The 18,635-nt window shown below is 35.6% G+C and overlaps 1 protein-coding gene across 1 annotated transcript; it reads left to right on the top strand.

Moving 5' to 3' along the window:
• The first annotated feature begins 393 nt into the window (after positions 1-393).
• KLHL12 (kelch like family member 12) lies at positions 394-18,563 on the top strand. The gene is made up of 12 exons (XM_087929238.1): positions 394-610; positions 1,256-1,493; positions 3,019-3,172; positions 3,943-4,160; positions 4,950-5,099; positions 7,102-7,216; positions 9,897-10,003; positions 11,038-11,233; positions 13,176-13,334; positions 14,810-14,908; positions 15,678-15,864; positions 16,875-18,563. Exons 2-12 carry the CDS (start codon positions 1,311-1,313, stop codon positions 16,999-17,001), a joined length of 1,695 nt encoding a protein of 564 aa, XP_087785364.1. The 5' UTR covers positions 394-610; positions 1,256-1,310; the 3' UTR covers positions 17,002-18,563.
• The last annotated feature ends 72 nt before the right edge of the window (positions 18,564-18,635 follow it).

Raw genomic sequence — 18,635 nt, 5'->3', positions numbered from 1 at the left:
ATAGTTTTTACTAGTCCAGGCAGTCACCGGGAGTCAATAACTGAATCGAATATATACCCCACCCCACCCCAAATCTTTATTTCAATCATTTGGTTTAGCGCGCCTTGGCTGTATCTCCCGGAGCTACTTAAGCAGTGCGATAAAGTAAAGCAAAACATTAAAAAACGAGGAAGGAAAAAAAAGAAGCAGCCACTTCCTCCCTCTCTCTCCCCCGCCGGCAAGGCACTGAACTGAACGAAGGAGGCGGGGGATGATAATGGTAGCTGTTTCGTTGCTTAGCAACCAAGGCGAAAGGCATTCCGTCTGTCCCTCCCTTCCTCGGGCCACAATTCTTCGCACACGGGTTCAAATAGAAATCATCCTTTTTTTGGTTTCTGCCTCGGCGCGAATGGTGACGCAATCGGCACGCGCCTAATGTGAAAGAGGAAGGCGACGTGTGGAGCTGAGGAAGTGGGAGTTTCTCCCCTCATGAAAATGTTATGGTGGTGAATTTGGGTAGGAGAGAGATGTTTCGCCGGCGGTTCTTTTCCCTGCTCGGCTCAGTAGAAGACGGACCCTGTTTTGACTGCATGGCTTAAAGAGCTCGCCGGTATCCGGCAGGGCTCTGCAGGTAAGTAAAAGCATAAGAAACGGAGCAGGTGCGGTCTTCTTCCTACAAAACTTGGAGCTAATTAAGGTTCGCGGAGGTCGTCCTTCCCTCTCCGCAGTTATATATGAATATACAATTATATCGCAGCCTTTCAGGTTGGAGAATAAAGATATTGTCTTCCGGTGGGTAGTGAGATCAGTATTGGCAAAATTATTTGCACCGGTGGCTAAATCTGTTAGTTGACATAGATGGTTGTGCTGGGACAGAAGCATCCTTTCATTAATTTGGGTCTTTGTATTTGTATCCAATCGGGGATGTCCCTGGTGTTCCCCAATAGGAGCTCATTTGGAAGTTTCAATTGTGAATGAATTTCTTGTTGAATGAGCCGGGAAAGTTTATATTTGCAATGTGGATATGGCCTTGTTTTTCATTTGCAAAACGTCAAGCAAAGCTTATGCCATAGGAAGGCATATTTGCTGAAGTACTTGCAAGTGTGTATTGAAGGTTGTAATCTTCGAAATGAAAAATAGGCTACTAAATTTGAATTGTGCAAAATACCCAACCTTTTTTTTTTTTGAGTAAAACACATCGAATTCAGATCATATGTGTAGCACTTTGTTTAACTGACTGGTAGCCATCCACCCTAAAAAAATATTTTCTTCACAGGTTATTCATACTCTGAACCTGCCTTCTCAACACTCTTGTTGGCTGGGCTAAGACTATGGCTCCTAAAGATATAATGACTAATTCACATGCCAAGTCCATTCTTAATGCAATGAACTCTTTGCGAAAGAGTAACACACTATGTGATGTGACCCTGCGTGTGGAACAAAAAGACTTTCCAGCTCATCGTATTGTATTAGCTGCTTGCAGTGACTACTTCTGTGCTATGTTCACAAGTGAGGTAGGTAAGATAGACATCAAACTTATTTTGGATTTTTTTTCTATGGGAGTAACATGTACCAGAAACTTAACAGTTAAAAGTATCAGTGCAATCTAAGTATAAACCTTCCTGGAAATAAGATTCATTGCATTCTTTGAGATTTACCCAGTACAAGTGCATAGAATTGCATTGTACAGCTGCAGTTCTTTGTGTAATCTGGAAGTAAGGCAATGGGATTTGCTTTTAAATGAATGTATATGTGTTTGGGCTCTGGGTGTGGGTATTCTTATACAGAGGTTAAAATTGGTAGCAAAATATATAATTCAAACATTATCTTAGTCATGTTTTTCTAAAGTTGAATGTTGCCCAGTAACTTTAAATTGTTACAGTGTAATAATCATAAAACAATTAACATAACAATGTAATGGATAGGTAACAATGTTTCTTCTCGCTGTAATTTAATTATATATATTTGGCCATATTTCTACTTGTATAAAAGTTAATATGAAGTTCAGTATTAAACCTTGGACCCTTTCGCAACTTGGGCCCTTTCGTTTGAGCAAAGATTGGAAGGCCAACTTCATGGATTTTGCACAGTTATGTATCTTCTTTAATGGCCTTTCTCCTATAGGGTTATAGAGAATAAGACTTTTGGGGATATTTGAGAATTTCATTAGTTTGTATCTTGTTTTTGCATAATATTTCCCCTCTTTCACTTTTTATATACTTTTTTGTATGTATAGTATAACATATATAATCAAATAATATCTGAGTACAGTATTTATTTGATCTCTTATGGCAATACATTTGAATTAGAGGATCCTTAACTTACACCCTTATGTGATGCTTTGGTAACCACAATTCTAACATGTATTTGAAATCTATGAGCAAATAATTTTTAAAAGCATTTATGTTATATAGTGTAAACTTATAAGACCTCTAGAAAAAGATGTACTGAAGTACTAGTAAAAAAGATTGAAATGAATGAACATTAAAGTATTTTCTAGAAGGAAGCGAAGTGTTTGTTTGATGCTATATATTATTTCTCTAGGAATGTTTTACTTCTTGAAATTTTATTTGTTGTAAATTCATACTTTGTAAATTAATGCTTAATAAATTACTTTTGCCAAACGTGTCTGTAGGTGACCTGAAACAAAACTATGAATGTTACTTATCTAGGCCAGAAATAGTACAGATACTAACAATAAATATATTTTATTTCAATAAATTATATTTTGTAAACTAATAACTTTTTTTACAGAAGGAGGATTTTGTTGTAATTTATATATGAAAGAAATTCCCCTTAATTGGTATGGTGAATTAAATATCTTAAGCTACTTAGAAAAAGCACTAAGATATTTGTGTATTTATTGTAGTCTTTCAAGGTGCGCTTTTAATAATAATTAATTTATATTACATGAAAAGTTTGAATAGGTGCTTATTTTCTCTTACTCATACTTATGCTTTCCAAATTAGTTTTCATAACCCAGTAAAGATCATTAATGTAATTCCTTGTAATTAAACATATTGTACTTGTAATTTGTAGCTTTCAGAGAAAGATAAACCCTATGTGGATATCCAAGGGCTAACAGCCTCAACTATGGAAATACTGCTGGATTTTGTATATACAGAGACTGTCCATGTGACAGTAGAAAATGTTCAGGAGTTACTCCCTGCAGCCTGTCTACTTCAGCTGAAAGGTAATGCCAGAAACAAATTGCATAGAGCAGGAATCAAGGATCAGATGAATTGTCCAGACATCTTCACTGTACAAAAATGAACAGAACTTTACAAACATACTAAAGTTAGTAAATTAAAGATGTATTAAAATAATATATAGACCTTGCTTACCAACCATTTATTTAGCAACTTCTCAAAGTTGTGATAGCACTGAATGAGTGGCACTTACAACTGATTCTCAAAATTCCAGTTTCTCCATTGCTTAGTTCTGAATGCTGAATATTTTGAATAGCCATATAATACTTTTCAAAAAACTGATTATCTGTCCTAGTACAACCAATATGTGATTTTTTCCATTCTAGAGGTGTTTAAAATGTCAAAAAAATATGGCAGTAGAGTCTAAATTCAGACTATAAATATTGATCATAACTATACTTATATCAGTAGTTTTATAAGCTGGAATTAAGTGACATGTCAAATACAGTTTATTGAACTTATAAAAAGAAATTGATTGAAATAATAAATATACCTCTTCAACCCAATCTCTAAGCAGAGATTAATCATGTGCTTTAGATGTGTCTTTTGTAAAAAAAAAAGCAATATCAGCTTGTAAAGATATGAATTTTCTTGACCACAGTTGAAACCCAATATAACATTACACTTGTCTGGGTTGCTGTTCAGTAGAAATAAATATTGCACATTTTCACTTTTAATTTAAATTTGATTCCCAGGTGATTTTTCAGATTATGATTTGACCAGTCAAAGTGCCAACCATTTTATTTTCTTGTAGGAGTAAAGCAGGCTTGCTGTGAATTTCTGGAAAGCCAGTTGGATCCTTCTAACTGTTTAGGTATTCGTGATTTTGCTGAAACGCATAATTGTGTTGATTTAATGCTGGCGGCAGAAGTTTTCAGTCAGAAGCATTTTCCAGATGTAGTACAACATGAAGAGTTTATCCTCCTCAGTCAAGAAGAAGTGGAAAAACTCATCAAGTGCGATGAAATTCAGGTAAGAACTCATCCGCTACCTTAGTTTAAGGCAAATAATGTTTAATTCTGACATGTAATGAATGCAAACCAACCATGTATTTGTCAAGCTGTATAAATAGGATTTTCATGTGTTCTTTTGAGAATCATATAATAATATATACATTTAAAGCAGCTTTTTCAATGAAGTGTGATAAGATTGTTTGCACTCTAGCCATTCTTTCCTTTTCCTTTTCATGTTAATGTTTTTGTCTAATGGGAAACATGGGAAGATCTTGTTTTTTATTATTTATTTTTATCTCGCTTTTATTTTTATATATAACTCAAAGTGGTGAACATACTTAATATTCCTTCTTTCTCCTCTTTTCCCCAACCCAAACTCACCCAACCAGCCTTCATGCCTAAGGTGGGAGTAGAACTCACTGTCTCCTGGTTTCTAGTTTGATGCCTTAATTCCCCGCCCCCTCCACACACACACACTTTTAGAGAGGACTAAAAAAACTAGAAAAAGCCCTAAATTCAATTATCATTGTAGGAACTGAGCCTTTAATCATATTAAATCTTGGAATTACATGTCACATGTTCACACTTTATATTTGTGACAGTCATAAGACAAAGCTACAGATTTTCTTTGGTAGACATATGATTGGATTTTTATAATATATGACTGGGTTTGTTTCTAGCAATCATAATTTGCCAAGCAATTTTCCCACAGTAGAAGTACAACCTGTGTTTGGGCTGTCAGGAGGCTATCTTGAATCATAGCCAACTCTTTGCAAAAGTCTGAGGAGTTTTGCTTCTTTTCTTACAGGTAGCTTCTGAAGAGCCTGTCTTTGAAGCAGTTATTAATTGGGTGAAACACTCAAAAAAGGAACGGGAAGCCTCTTTACCAGAGCTTTTGCAATACGTGCGCATGCCACTTCTAACTCCACGCTATATCACCGATGTCATAGATACTGAGGTTGGTCCAACTGATCTTTTAGAAATGGTTAATATTATAATGGTGGGCAATTTATTCTTTTCCAAACGGTATTACAGTTGTTTAACTATTAAACCTGTCCGGAGAGCTACAGTTTAATATTAAGATCATAGTTAGGGAAGACCTTGTTCATTATAGGAATACTATGTCTGAGAGTATCCACTATTAGTAGTATCACTATTGCACTACAACATTTATTCAATTTGGGATATTTTCTGATGTTCATGAAATGCTTGCAGTTCATAACACTTTGTTCATTGAGGAATGATTGACATCAACTTAGCAGATACAGAGGCATTTGTTTCAGTACTGAAAGGAATATTCATGATTTTAAATTCACCTGCAGTGAATACAGATCAATACATTTGCAAAAGCCCCTTCAGGCTAATAAAAATTATTGATGTGTATGTCCATTAAAAAATCTGAAGCCAGTTAACCACATATAAGAATATAAGATGAACCATGCAGGATCAAGCCAGTAGTTCATCTAATACTATGAATACCAGTCAATGTGATATATTTAGGGAGCTCACAATCACGGAGAGAAGGGTGATACTTTTCTTCCACTGTTGCTTTATAGCAGCTGGTATTTAAAGTGTGTTGTCTGTGATTCTTAAAATAAAAAGAGCTAATTGGAGTAGTAGAATCTAAACATTGTGAAGTGCTTCAGATTTCATTACAAAAAGAGACTTCGGAGCACATGTACATCTGACCTGCAACTTACTAAAGTAGCTACATGCCTTTTCAGATCAGATGGCTGCCTGGAAAAAGACTTCTGTTTTATGAAATCACAGGCAGGTGCTGCATTTTGTGCTTCCATGCTTCTCTGCAATACATTTATGGAACTGGATCCAACAAAAGTGGGGATCACTTTTCCATGAATGTAACCAGCCCCATTTAAAATTGTTTATCTCAATAATCATCAGCATATCTGTTCCTAATCACATGCCAAAAAAATGTTTGGCAAACTGCAAGCTGCCCTTTTGTATCTGGGGAGTCCTTGGTGTTATTTGAGCTTAGTTGTTTGCAGGCATTTCATTACCCAATTTAAATAACATCATCAATGCTAGAAAGTGGTGTAAGTCCCTGATTACTGGCTGGTGGGAAAGATATGTTTTGGTGTTTTGTTTCCTTCTTAGCTTTTTTGTCTTTTTTGAAACAATGTGTAAATCTTTATCTTCGTGTCTGTTGATGGCTCATTTGTTTGAATACCAAGCTTCCAGAAATTCCCTAGCATTTTATGAATTTTGTATTTATATTACAACATAGCATGTAAATACAAAAGGAATTAAATTCACATCAGAATACACATTTTGTTAGGCATCTCTTCCCTCATGGATTCCTGAATTTAGTAAATTTTTATCGGTTCAGGTTTCAATGGATGCTACTATGTTCTAACACTGGGACGGGAAGCTTTCTCTCCATGTTTTTCATAGCATGTGCAATTTATCTTGGTCAGGCATTACTTCCCTTGGCTGCATATTGAAGAAACCTCAGATACTATTTCTTTGGGAAAGCTATTGCAGTTTCTCAGATATTTTGATAGCTCTTTTTTGCAATATCATTTTTCAGGAGAACTGAAAGCAGACCAAATACAAACAGATCAGGGTTTCTCTTAAATACACTAAGAGTAAAAGTGACCTTTCCTTATGTTTTTGCTACTTCATCTGTCCTTCAATTATGTCTTTCACTCAGTGGTTTAATGAAGATTAGTACTTGTGGTACAGATGATTCATTAGTGTAAAAGAAATAGTTTAAAACTCAGCAATTTTATAGTAGCGTAATTGTTTAGCTTTAGAATGGGTCCCTTCTGCTACCATAACACAAACTTTTATATGTCTGTATATGCCTAATATTGCTTTTAAAAATACTGCTTTAATATAAATGTTGTTCTTTTTGTTGTTTTCATAAGGCAGTATACCTCTGTGGTATCGCACACTTGTATATATTGTAAAAATTATATAGTCTTGTTATATTTCCCCAGCCTTTTATCCGATGCAGTTTACAGTGCAGAGACCTTGTAGATGAAGCTAAAAAGTTTCATTTAAGACCTGAACTCCGGAGCCAAATGCAAGGTCCAAGGACCCGAGCACGTCTAGGTAAGTGGCAAAGGATTCAAATTAACATTTAAGAAGAAGGAAATGTCATGTTCCATTCTCATGTTTATTATCTCTTGTCAGTTGCCATGTTTAGGGGATTAATGGATTCATAGTATTCTGTTATCACTCCTACAGAGGATGGGCTTGAAGATTTTTATATATCAAAAAACCCTGCTACCCTCAAAGTCTAGAGTTGTATTCTGATTCAAGTAAATTAAATAGTTATTGAAAATAAGTAATTAGTCTCTTTTTTGAGAGCCGGTTTGGTCTAGTGGTAAAAGCACCAGACTGGAAAGCAGGAGACCATGAGTGAAGTTCCACCTTAGCCATGAAAGCCACCTGGGTGACTTTGGACCACTCTCAGCTCAACCCACCTCACAGTGTTGTTTTTGTGAGGAAAATTGGTGATATGTTTGCTAATTTGAGTTATTTGTAAAAATAATAAAGGCAGGATACAAATTAAATGTATCAAATCAAAAATATTTTATGTTTCCATGTGAACAGCAATCCTTTAAAATACTGAATTAGTTAAATTTTTGAAGAGATCACTTATTAAAATATTTTGAGTTTCAAGCAGGAGAATTTCAGTTTGCTCCATAAAAATAAATGCAAAACATAATCTAAATAATTTATTAGTAAATAAAATACAGGGGAAGTAATGTTTAAAGCATAATTTATGTAATTTATAAACCTTCATAGGGTGAAATCACCATGTACCTTCAAGCCCAAAACATATGTTTGAAGAAAAAAGGTACAAATGTGCTTAGTCATCAATATGCTGTGTCTGTCTAGTTCAGATGGATGGATAGAGGACTGGCCTTGCCTAATTTTAGGTGTTGTAGATCAGCGGTCCTCAACCTTTCTGGCTCGGCGGACTGGCGGAGGTGGCAGCAGTGGGGGGAGGGAGTGGGTGGCACACCCATACACATGCACTGCTTTTATACATGCAGCTGTGCGCTCATTCACACCCACCCACCACTTCCGCAGTCCAGTTCCCAATAGGCTGTGACCTGGCAATGGGCCTTGGACATGGGATTGGGGGACCCATACTCTAGAACTGTTAATGAAATATGTATTGATAAACTACTTGGAAGAAATTACAGTGGTTATTACTGAAATATAATGTGCCCTCAAAATTATTTTCCTAACTGAAACAATTAACTGAATACAATAGAATGAGCTCACGAAAAGCAAATATAGAACATAGCTAGGAAGCAAGTGCATAGCTGCAGAATAAAAAGTCAGATTGTCAGAAAATGACTCACAATTTTGTGGCTCAGGTTAGCGAGAATAATTAGGATGATTTTTGAAAAGAAAGAGAAAGATAATTTGTTTCATGAACAAGCGTGGCGGTTGAATTGCCTTTCAACTATGTATTCAATGATACCTTGATTTTTGTTGATATTATTAAAGAAAGGAAAATCAACTATTAACATTTCAAATACAGTATTGTTAATATGTTATTACCTACTGAACATATAAATGAAGTGCATTGCTATTTTAGTGTTTGATTATATTTGTTATAACAGGGATTAATATGCTTACCAATTCCATACAGTATAGTTTTCAAACAGAAAGTAAGGGGAGGAGTGGAAAATCTGAACAAAATTGTTCAGTGAAGTAGTAAAGCTTTCTTGAAGATTTTTAAGAAGACAGGAGGAGATTTCAATGTTAATATGAAGGTAGTTCATTACTCAATTATATAGTTCTTAAATAAATGTTTAGGAGTATGTGCTAATTACTTTTTGTTTGCTAATTTTACATGCTTCCTTCTCTTCTGATTCCAGACAGCTTACAGCATATAAAATAAAATCATAAAGTCAATCTGTAAAACCAATAAATACTAAATAACTACTAAAAATTATAAAGCTGCCATCAAACAAGCCTATGCAGTCTCTTGAAAAAGTTATTTTTGAGTTAAGACTGTAACCAGGACTGCAAGGATTGCTGTTGCTAAGCAGTGCGGTCATCTGACAACCATAGTGCTTAGCCATGGAAATTCTGGTCCCACTTGTCATCATAACCTGAGGACTGCCTGTCTCGATTGGCAAATTTGTAAAGCAGCCATTCCCTGTTAACAGAGGCCTTTGAAGTTTAACTTTGCTCTTGGGTTTACTGTTCTTTTTCTACAGTAGACAGAAAACAGGTCAATTGGTTGGTTAAACAGAGTTGGAGAAGTTTATAAATTGTGGACCTATTTCACAAGGTGGGGGTGGGGAAACTACTCTTGTTGAAATATATTTAATCAGTATTCAACTAGGGGAGGCAATTTATGTGTATGTTTTTTATGTATTCTTTTCCCTTGTTTAGTTTTGCTTTGTTTGGGTTTTTTTTTTGTCTTTGTTTTCTTGGCGTTTGTGTTTTAATTTTGGTAATAAAAAAATTATACAAAAAAAGCAGCTGAGCTGTTGCTTTTCTCAGAACTGCATAGCAGTTGCAAAAAGCAATCATGTATATATCCTAGTAAAATATGCTGTTTCTTTAAGCAATCCAAGTTTATCCAATTGGTTTCTTGACTAAGGGAAGTGCTAAATCCTAAATCTTCCCACTTCTAATCCAGTTCCTGTGATAGTACACTACACTGGCTTTCAGGTTTTTTTAAAGTTATTTAAAATTTTTATCCCATTTTTATTTGTAAAGCTTACTGATGTGTAACATTATGTGGGTCTCTTTCATTTAGGTGCCAATGAAGTTCTACTTGTAATTGGGGGTTTTGGAAGTCAACAGTCTCCCATTGATGTGGTGGAGAAATATGACCCCAAAACACAAGAATGGAGCTTCTTACCAGTATGTACTTATCTGCTTCATCACATACGTTTAAAACAACAACATGCTATTTACATATGTGAAATGTTAGGTATCTATTGTGGGACAATTTGCTTATAATTCAGTAATGAATCTAAGATTCCTAGAGCATTTTTTCTTAAAAAAAGCAAAATGTCTTTGGCATGATGAAGTTTAGTGCAAAAGAAGTATCAGGTAAAGAAATTTTTCATTGCCCAATGCTTCTAATTTCACAATGTTTTTTTCTCTAGTTTTACCAGTAGTGTTTGAATAGGTAAACACATCTGTCAGAGGGAGAACTTCATTTTTTTAGAAATCTCCATGTAAGAATGGGTATAAAATATAAAATAATGGGTATAAAAGAATGGGTATAAAACCCTATTTGTGAACAGTAGAAGATAACTGTCTCTTCCTGTCTATACTCCTTAGGAAGTAATACAGTAGTATTCTACTACATGAATGGATTGTAATGCAGATGGATGCAGACAGGAACAGATTCAAGGTCAGACCGTTGTTCACTGTCATCTCAGTATTTTTTAATGGAATGACAGTGTTAAGCAAAGCACCTTCTCACATTTCTAAAATTCTAAAATATGCTTCCAAAACGATTTAAGGATTACTGAGAAAACCATATTGTATGTAGGATTGCTAAATCAAGATTTAAAAATATTCCAAACAAAATATCACTTTTTTATATTTTCAAAGTACATAGAAGACATTTTCCTGTTTTTGTAAGACATTTCTTCTCTCTGAATTAAAATTCTCCAGAATTTATTATGGTCCATAGGGATCAAATTTATCTTATGCTGAGAAAAACACAATTGTGCTGCATTTTGAAAAGGCAAACATGGGAAATTGAGTATTATTGTTGCAGATGAGCTGGACACCTGCAAATAAACCCTGTCACATTAGTCCACGTTGATACAGTTTACATTCTTTCTCTCTGATTTTGCATTCTAGCACTAGAAAATTGCTAATGTCAATTTCTTTTTAGATACAAAAATATGATTCTATTTTCTTTCTTTTAACTTATATAGAGCATCAGCCGCAAAAGACGCTATGTTGCTACAGTTTCCTTGCATGACCGGATATATGTAATAGGTGGCTATGACGGCCGTTCACGTTTGAGCTCTGTGGAGTGCTTAGATTATACTTCTGATGAAGATAGCATTTGGTACTCTGTGGCTCCAATGAATGTTCGACGGGGTCTAGCAGGGGCCACAAGTCTAGGAGGTATGTATTGAAAAACAACCAACTAATTATTATTCTTGGGGAAAAATCTACATGTGGGAAATAAGTATTAATGAAGGGATCTTTGGTGCTCTCTGAGCTTGGTTGTTTTCTTGCAGACTGTTCATTATCCAAACTAGGTAATATTATCAATGCTAGTAAGGCGTTCGGGTTTGCTCTCAGTTTATATCTGGTGGCTTGTCCTGTCAGTGTTGATGGGAGTGATCTTGGTTGTTCTTCGGTTGGGCTATTCACTGTTAGCTTGTTTGGAAGTTCCTTGATTGGGGTATTATTTACTTCTTGATTGTTGGTCTGATGTTAATCCTGGTGTTAATCTATGTTCATCTAGGGGTTGATTACAGGTGTGGAGGTGTTTTGATCTTTTTCTTCCCTTTTTGGCTTGTTTGTTTCTTTTGTTGTTGTTTATGTCTATGTATCTATTGATGGCCAATTTGTCTGAGAGCCAGGTTTGCAGAAATTCTCTAGCATTTTTTAATGTGGCTTCATCTAGGATTTTCACAGGTTCCTTGTTGAAACTATGGTTAAGTCTGTCTGTATGTTGTGAAATTGAAAAGTTTTCATCATGTCTTCTGACTGCTAGTTGGGGTTCATTGATGTGTTCTGCTAGTCTTCTGCCTGTCTGTCCTATATACTGGTTATTACAGTCTTTATACTGCATGTTGTAGATGACTCCTGTTTTTTCTCTTGAGGCTGCTGGGACTTTTGCTTTACTTGGGATGTTTTGGAGGGCTTTAGTTGGCTTGTGTACTATGTTGATTCCATGTGGTTGTAATAGTCTGTTGGTGCTTTCTGAGATGCTTTTGATGTTTGGCAGCATTATCCTTTTTACAGCTTGAGTTGGTTGTGCTATATTGGATTGAGTGGTCATGCACTTTGTAATGAAGTTGCATGGATATTCTTTTTGTGGAAGAAGTTGTATAGATGATCTGTTTCCTTTTTCTGCTGTTCAAGGTTGCGGTAGCATGCTTGTGCTTCTCTAGAGTTCTTACACTGTTTCTCTTGTAGGAGTTGGAAATTAATATTATCAACAATAATAATTAACCAAAGTAATAACCCAGCCTCCCACAAGAAAATGAATACATAGCAGAAATGGGGGATGGAAAATATCTGCAAAAATTCCTCTGATTGCCATATGTTGGGAGGAGCATATACCTATATTTGACTTGTGCGTAATTTTTTTTAAAGATTCAGTTAAGCATGCAAAGAACAAGTCTAATTTCATTTTGAATGAGAGATTGAAGTAAATGATAGTTTGACTTCAAAATCTTCATGTTCAGTATCTTTTATCATGCATGGGCCTTTTTTACCATTTTATTTCGAATCATTTTCAAAATGCATACACCTCTGTCTGTTTATCTAAGTGTCTTAACTACACCTTTTGCTGCAATTTTCAATTTGTGTACCTTGAAGATATTAGGACAAATTTTTTGAAGCTACAGAACTAATCACTCATGTGTACAATATTTGGTCTTCCTTATTTAAGGGGTTAATTTGAGGGGGTTTAATTCAGAGGTTTGAACAGTGTAATCCACTAGCATTACTAATTTCTCTCTTCAGAGACATGGAATCAAAAATGTTTCGAGAAGGGAACTTCTATTCCAACTCTAAAAAGTATCCCAGCCCCATCTACTTTTGCTTGTGATCGTCAACACGGCAGGGAAATTTCTAAATTTCTTGGCTTGATTTCTAAGCCAATGGAAAATGCAGGTTCCTGATAACAATATTTACTCCCTTTGGTAGTTCACCCTTGCTTTTATCATTTGTACTTGTATTTATTTATAAATTTCTATATTTCATTTGATACACTTTGGGGTGCTTTGGAAATAAAACAGTAATACACATAATTTAATAAGATTTTTTTTTTAGAAAAATTGTGATAAAGAAAAATCTTTCTCTTGAAATAACTGACTCCAGTTTGTTATAGATATGATATATGTTTCTGGAGGTTTTGATGGAAGCAGACGCCACACCAGTATGGAAAGATATGATCCAAATATTGATCAGTGGAGTATGTTGGGAGATATGCAGACAGCTCGTGAAGGTGCAGGACTGGTTGTGGCCAATAATATTATCTACTGCCTTGGTATGTAAACCCCCCTCCCATTTGGATGTCCTAGTATTAAAAGTATTAAATCAAACATACTCCAGCATCCATAGATTTTCTGTTGTATGTTGTTCTGTTGTATTATCAAATATAATATTTTTACCTGGAATGCCCTTAGTACAAAATTCCAGTATTTCAAAATTGTAACTGTAAATGGAGTACTATGAGAAGGAATTGCTTAGGAATTATCAGATTGCATCAGTTCTTTAATATTTGTGCATAAAGTACTGAGGCAGAATTTTCACATCAAAATGTGTTGAGTACAAAATTTAATGAATTTCAAAGCTATTGAATACTAAGGCACTGCATTAAAAAACCCTGCTCTAAACTATTAGGTAGTTAAAAAAATTATCAGCATTGTAATATAATTTCAGCTAGAAAAAGAGTTATTCTAAGAAATATTTTTGTACCAAATTAAAGTTTAGTTGAATTGGGTTTTATGAAATTAAAATGAATCTCCATCATCTTTCTTGGAAAAGCTAATATATTCTGACACCTTATGTATGAAGAAAACCATTAAAGCTTTCTAGAGTAACCTTTCTTCCACAAGTATGTCTAGATACTATAAGTTGGCATTTTAGCTGCCAAAATGTCCAGGCAATTAATTATGCCACAAAGTATAACACTATTCACTATACAGTATTTGTCCAAAGCTAGCATTTGTAAATCAAATCAAATCAAATCAAATCAAATCTTTATTATGGCCATAGACCACTATAAGGAGGGGGGAGTATGATTGTTAGCTATAAGATATAAAAAATATGTAATTAAAAACTAAAAGTATATATAAAGAGCAACACTCTACAATAAGGAATAGGAGCATTAAATGGGTATAGGGGAGCATAAAAGGTTAATTGGTGGAAAACTATATCAAATTACAAAGTTAATATTGTAGACTAGGTGTTTGTTAAATCTAGTTTATAGTGCAGGTAATCATCCAATGAATTTTGAACGCTGCTGCACAGAACCAAAACCACTGTATGTCGTAACAGGGTTGATATCTGAAAACAACAGCATGGTATAAAACTGTCTTGTGTGCCTTGGATATTTATTTAATAATGGTAAGATGAGGCTAGTGCAAATGTCTTTGTAGTAAAAGCACTGGGGAGAAATATCCTCTGTAGTTCTGTGCCTCCTGCATCAAGGGGCATTGTCTCTCCAGGCAAGGAATCTTTAAGGACCATACCAGATATCATACCAGAGTAAAGGCCCTTTTTTGTTTAGGGCTGATATATTTGTCGATTTTTTTTCAGCATCCAAATAATATAGGTGGGTAAATTAGGACTGCTATACAATATTGTTGCACATCAATGTAGCTACAAATCTGTGTTTCCTTCTCCCCCCCACCCCCAACTATGGATCTTTTTTTGCTTTTTATATGTTTTCTTTATTCTGACTCTGAATATAAAACAAACAGAGACACTTAATTTACTTTCTCTTGTGTATGCATTTAGGTGGGTATGATGGTCTGAACATCTTAAATTCTGTGGAGCGATATGATCCCCATACAGGCCATTGGACAAATGTGACTCCAATGGCTACTAAACGCTCAGGTGAGATTTCTGATTGGGTTAGGGAATTATGGAATAAAATCTAAATGCTTTCTAGATAGAATAAATCTGAATAAGGGAAAGAGATAAAAAGTCTACATCTTTCTGTAAAATATATACAGTACTTTACTGAGATCCTGTCAGACACATTTAGTAGACAATATTTGTTGAGCAAAAATGTTTTCCGCAGGCAGCCATCCTGAAAACATTAAAAAAATACATTCAACTACAGTATGGAGGTAGAATTCCCCAAGCTTACCACTGAGCAGCTCTTTCCAAAATCTCTTCTAAATCATCATATTAGAACAGTCTTTACATCATAAACCACTTATTGTTTCTTACTCTATTATGTTTAATAGACATTTTAAATATTAACTTCTTTGATACCCTGAAACAACATCTTCATCACAAATTAATTCACTATTAATATAAACTGTCAGTAGTAATTATGAATATTAAACAGTTGTTAAAAATGAAGGCATATGCAGTTGTTATTACTAGATTTTTATTCTGCTTTTGATTAGATAGCTCAGGGCAGCAAACAAAACTTCATATTCCTGCCTTCTATTTTTCCCACAACAACAACCCTGTGAGGTGGGTTGGGCTAAGAGAATAACTGTCCCAAAGGCACCTAGTTGACTTTTATGCACAAGGATAGAAGTTAGCATGTCTTACGGAAAGCAGACTATGCAGTCTCCTGTAATCCCCTAATGTCAAACAGAAGGAATTCATCTACTGCTTTGCTATCACATTTCATTACTTGTCCTTGCAGGAGCTGGAGTAGCCTTGCTCAATGACCACATCTATGTGGTTGGAGGGTTTGATGGAACATCACATCTCTCCTCTGTGGAAGCTTATAACATTCGTACAGACTCTTGGACAACAGTAACAAGCATGACAACACCCCGCTGTTATGTGGGGGCAACAGTGCTCCGTGGAAGGCTTTATGCCATAGCTGGGTAAGCAAATGGTGCCTATGGAATTAACATTTATGATCCTTAAATGTTCTAGGTATCCCTGACACTTGCTTTGTTTTATGGAATTATAGGCTACATCTTCTGTACCTCTCCAGATACCATTTATTTTGGGTATAATTAGATACTGTGTGCATACATGATGTTATCCTATTCAAATCCTTTAAAGTCATTTCTGCTTTGATGGTATCTGTGCTTTGGTTATATGGTGTATATCACAGGCCAATCACATTGCTGCAGTTTGTATGTTTGCTCCAAGTTACTTAGATCACAGGGTTTTACCTGAAGTGAAACACCTGGAGGGGACCATTTTGAGGGAATTCTGATGCAAGTTTGAAACCAAATATATTAAAAAATAAGATTGTTTTATGTCTCTGTCAGGTCAACAGAACCAACAGCTTTCTGAAGTATGTAAGATGACGGTGCATTCTGGTTTCATTGCCAGATTATATATATTCATAAAATACACTTGTCCTTATCCTAAATTTCTTATCAAAATGGAAATTGGTCTATTGTATAGTAATGAGTAAAAGTAGATAAGAGTCCTCAACTTATGACCACAATTGGGCCCAAAATTTATGTTGCTAAGAGACATTTGTTAAGTGAGCTTTGCCTCATTTTACAACCTTTTTGCCACAGTTAAGTGAATCACTGCGGTTGTTAATTTGGTAACATGGTGGTTAAGTGAATTTGGGTTCCCCATTGACTTTGTCAGGTCGCAAAAGGGGATCACATGACCCCAGGACACTTCAATTGTCATAAATATGAACCAGTTGCCAAGAAGCCAAATTTTGATCATATGACCATGGGGATGCTGCAATGGTTGTAGATGTGAGGACTGCCTGTATAGCAAGCTTTGCCTGATGCTAATTTCTGAATAGCTTTAAAAAGCTCTTAGAAGAGCTTTATTTTCCTGTGACAAAGGTATTCTAATAGTTCTGACTCTGAATCTGGACCTCAGCAAGGTTTCATCTGTAAATCTCTGTTGTATACAGGTATGATGGAAACTCACTCCTGAGCAGTATTGAATGCTATGATCCTATCATAGACAACTGGGAAGTGGTGACATCACTAGGAACCCAACGTTGTGATGCTGGTGTTTGTGTACTACGAGAGAAGTGACTTTAGGAAAGGCTTGGGAGAGCACTTCCATGGAACAATTACCAGAAAAAGCATTGCCTGACTTGGAATTATTGATCCTGTAGCTGTGAATTAAGTCACTTTTAATATCTGGACTATGCTGCAAATTATCAACAGATCTACTGATTCTGGTTTGAAGAAAAACCCAGCCACAATGCACTTTGGCTTGACAATGGATGAACTGCATGCTCGTGTAGACTAACTCTGTAAAAATGAATCATCAGAGCTGCAAGAATGTCTGCTTGCTGAATATCTAAGTCCGTCATCTCAGTTGTCTCTAATCATCAGCACATACTCATTGAGCTTTGACCACATCCAAAGTTCTGTTTGTTCCTGAATATTTTCATATACCAAATATGCTGATGAACATCATATGAGCAGACCAAACTTTTTGGGGATACTTTTTCAGATTCTGCACCAGCTTGCCCATGTTCTTCTGGAAAGCAGCCAGGAACCAACCGATCAATGAAAATGAAACATTATGTATGTCGGTATACAAACTTGACATATGCAATACATAAGGTGGGGCAAAGGGCAGACAGGAAAATTACCTGCTAGGATATGCAGTCATATCTGTTGGGAAGAACAAGAGGCAGGCAAGCAGGCAGGCAGCACTAGAACTTTAAATATTTTTTAAAAATACCAGAGACTAGAATCAATATGCACTAGAGAAAAAAAAAAAGGTGTTAGTGCTTAAGCAACAACCAGGTTTATGTTTACATTTGCCTTCTAAGCTACAAACTCTTGCCAGTAGCAGAACAATGAAGGATGTCTTTGGCATCTTGAGTGCAGCAGTTATTTATAAATATGCTTTTGAAGAAAACCTCTACCCAAGGTACTTTTTAGGAACTGGATGTGCCCACACACTACGAGTTCTCACTTCAAATCATAAGAGACTCCCAAAGTTGCAGTGGTCACCTTCATGTTGCACTGCAAATACGGTTGAAATGTGATGCCGATAAAGGGATTGCAGTGTATATGTCCAGAATGAATGTCAGTACACATTTTTTGCATTTCAGTTGTGTTATTCTGTATTTCTTGTGCTTTCAGCCAGAAAGGCTAACCACCTCCATATCCACTAAGGATTTTTGAATAATCATCTCCAAAGTGAGCCAGAACTGTTGACTTGCTCAAGCCAATCTTCTATGGTGGCACCTAAGATTCTCAGCTCCCAATCTCCTTAATATGCCTCTGATATATAATGCAGCTTGTATTAGATATGTGAAGACAAGTCACTTTGCTGGTGGAAACATAACCCTGTGGATAATGCTCCTCCACCCCTCAATTATGTGCTGTAGCTTTCAGTGTGACCTTGGCATTTTCTCTCATGAAACTACTGAGGCTTTGTGTGTGTTAGCCGATCAGAAACCAAGGGATGAATGTATTTATTTTCTTGGGTGGGGGTGACTTCTTGCTTTGGGGATGGGGGTACAATAGACTAATTATGCACTTTCAAACAGCATTGATTTAAAAGCCCTGACCTATCACACTAGTGTTTGATTCCTTTCATATGTATTTTTTAATAAAAGGATGGCTGGTTCAAATATTTGATATATCCATATAGGTTGGTTATACTTGCACTATTTATTAAGTACTGTGTTAGTTTCTAGATGTCA

This window comes from Pseudonaja textilis, chromosome 3, assembly GCF_049901715.1.
Source record: "Pseudonaja textilis isolate UNSWEBS1 chromosome 3, rPseTex1.2, whole genome shotgun sequence".
Taxonomy (NCBI): Eukaryota; Metazoa; Chordata; class Lepidosauria; order Squamata; family Elapidae; genus Pseudonaja; species Pseudonaja textilis.
This window is presented reverse-complemented; position numbering and strand designations above follow the sequence as displayed.

Bases quoted from the DNA above. Each gene is read 5' to 3' on its own strand.
- KLHL12 (XM_087929238.1), top strand. From the start codon at position 1,311: ATGGCTCCTAAAGATATAATGACTAATTCACATGCCAAGTCCATTCTT. The intron at 14,909-15,677 runs GTGAGATTTCTG...TTGTCCTTGCAG, and splicing joins AATGGCTACTAAACGCTCAG to GAGCTGGAGTAGCCTTGCTC. The intron at 15,865-16,874 runs GTAAGCAAATGG...TGTTGTATACAG, and splicing joins AGGCTTTATGCCATAGCTGG to GTATGATGGAAACTCACTCC.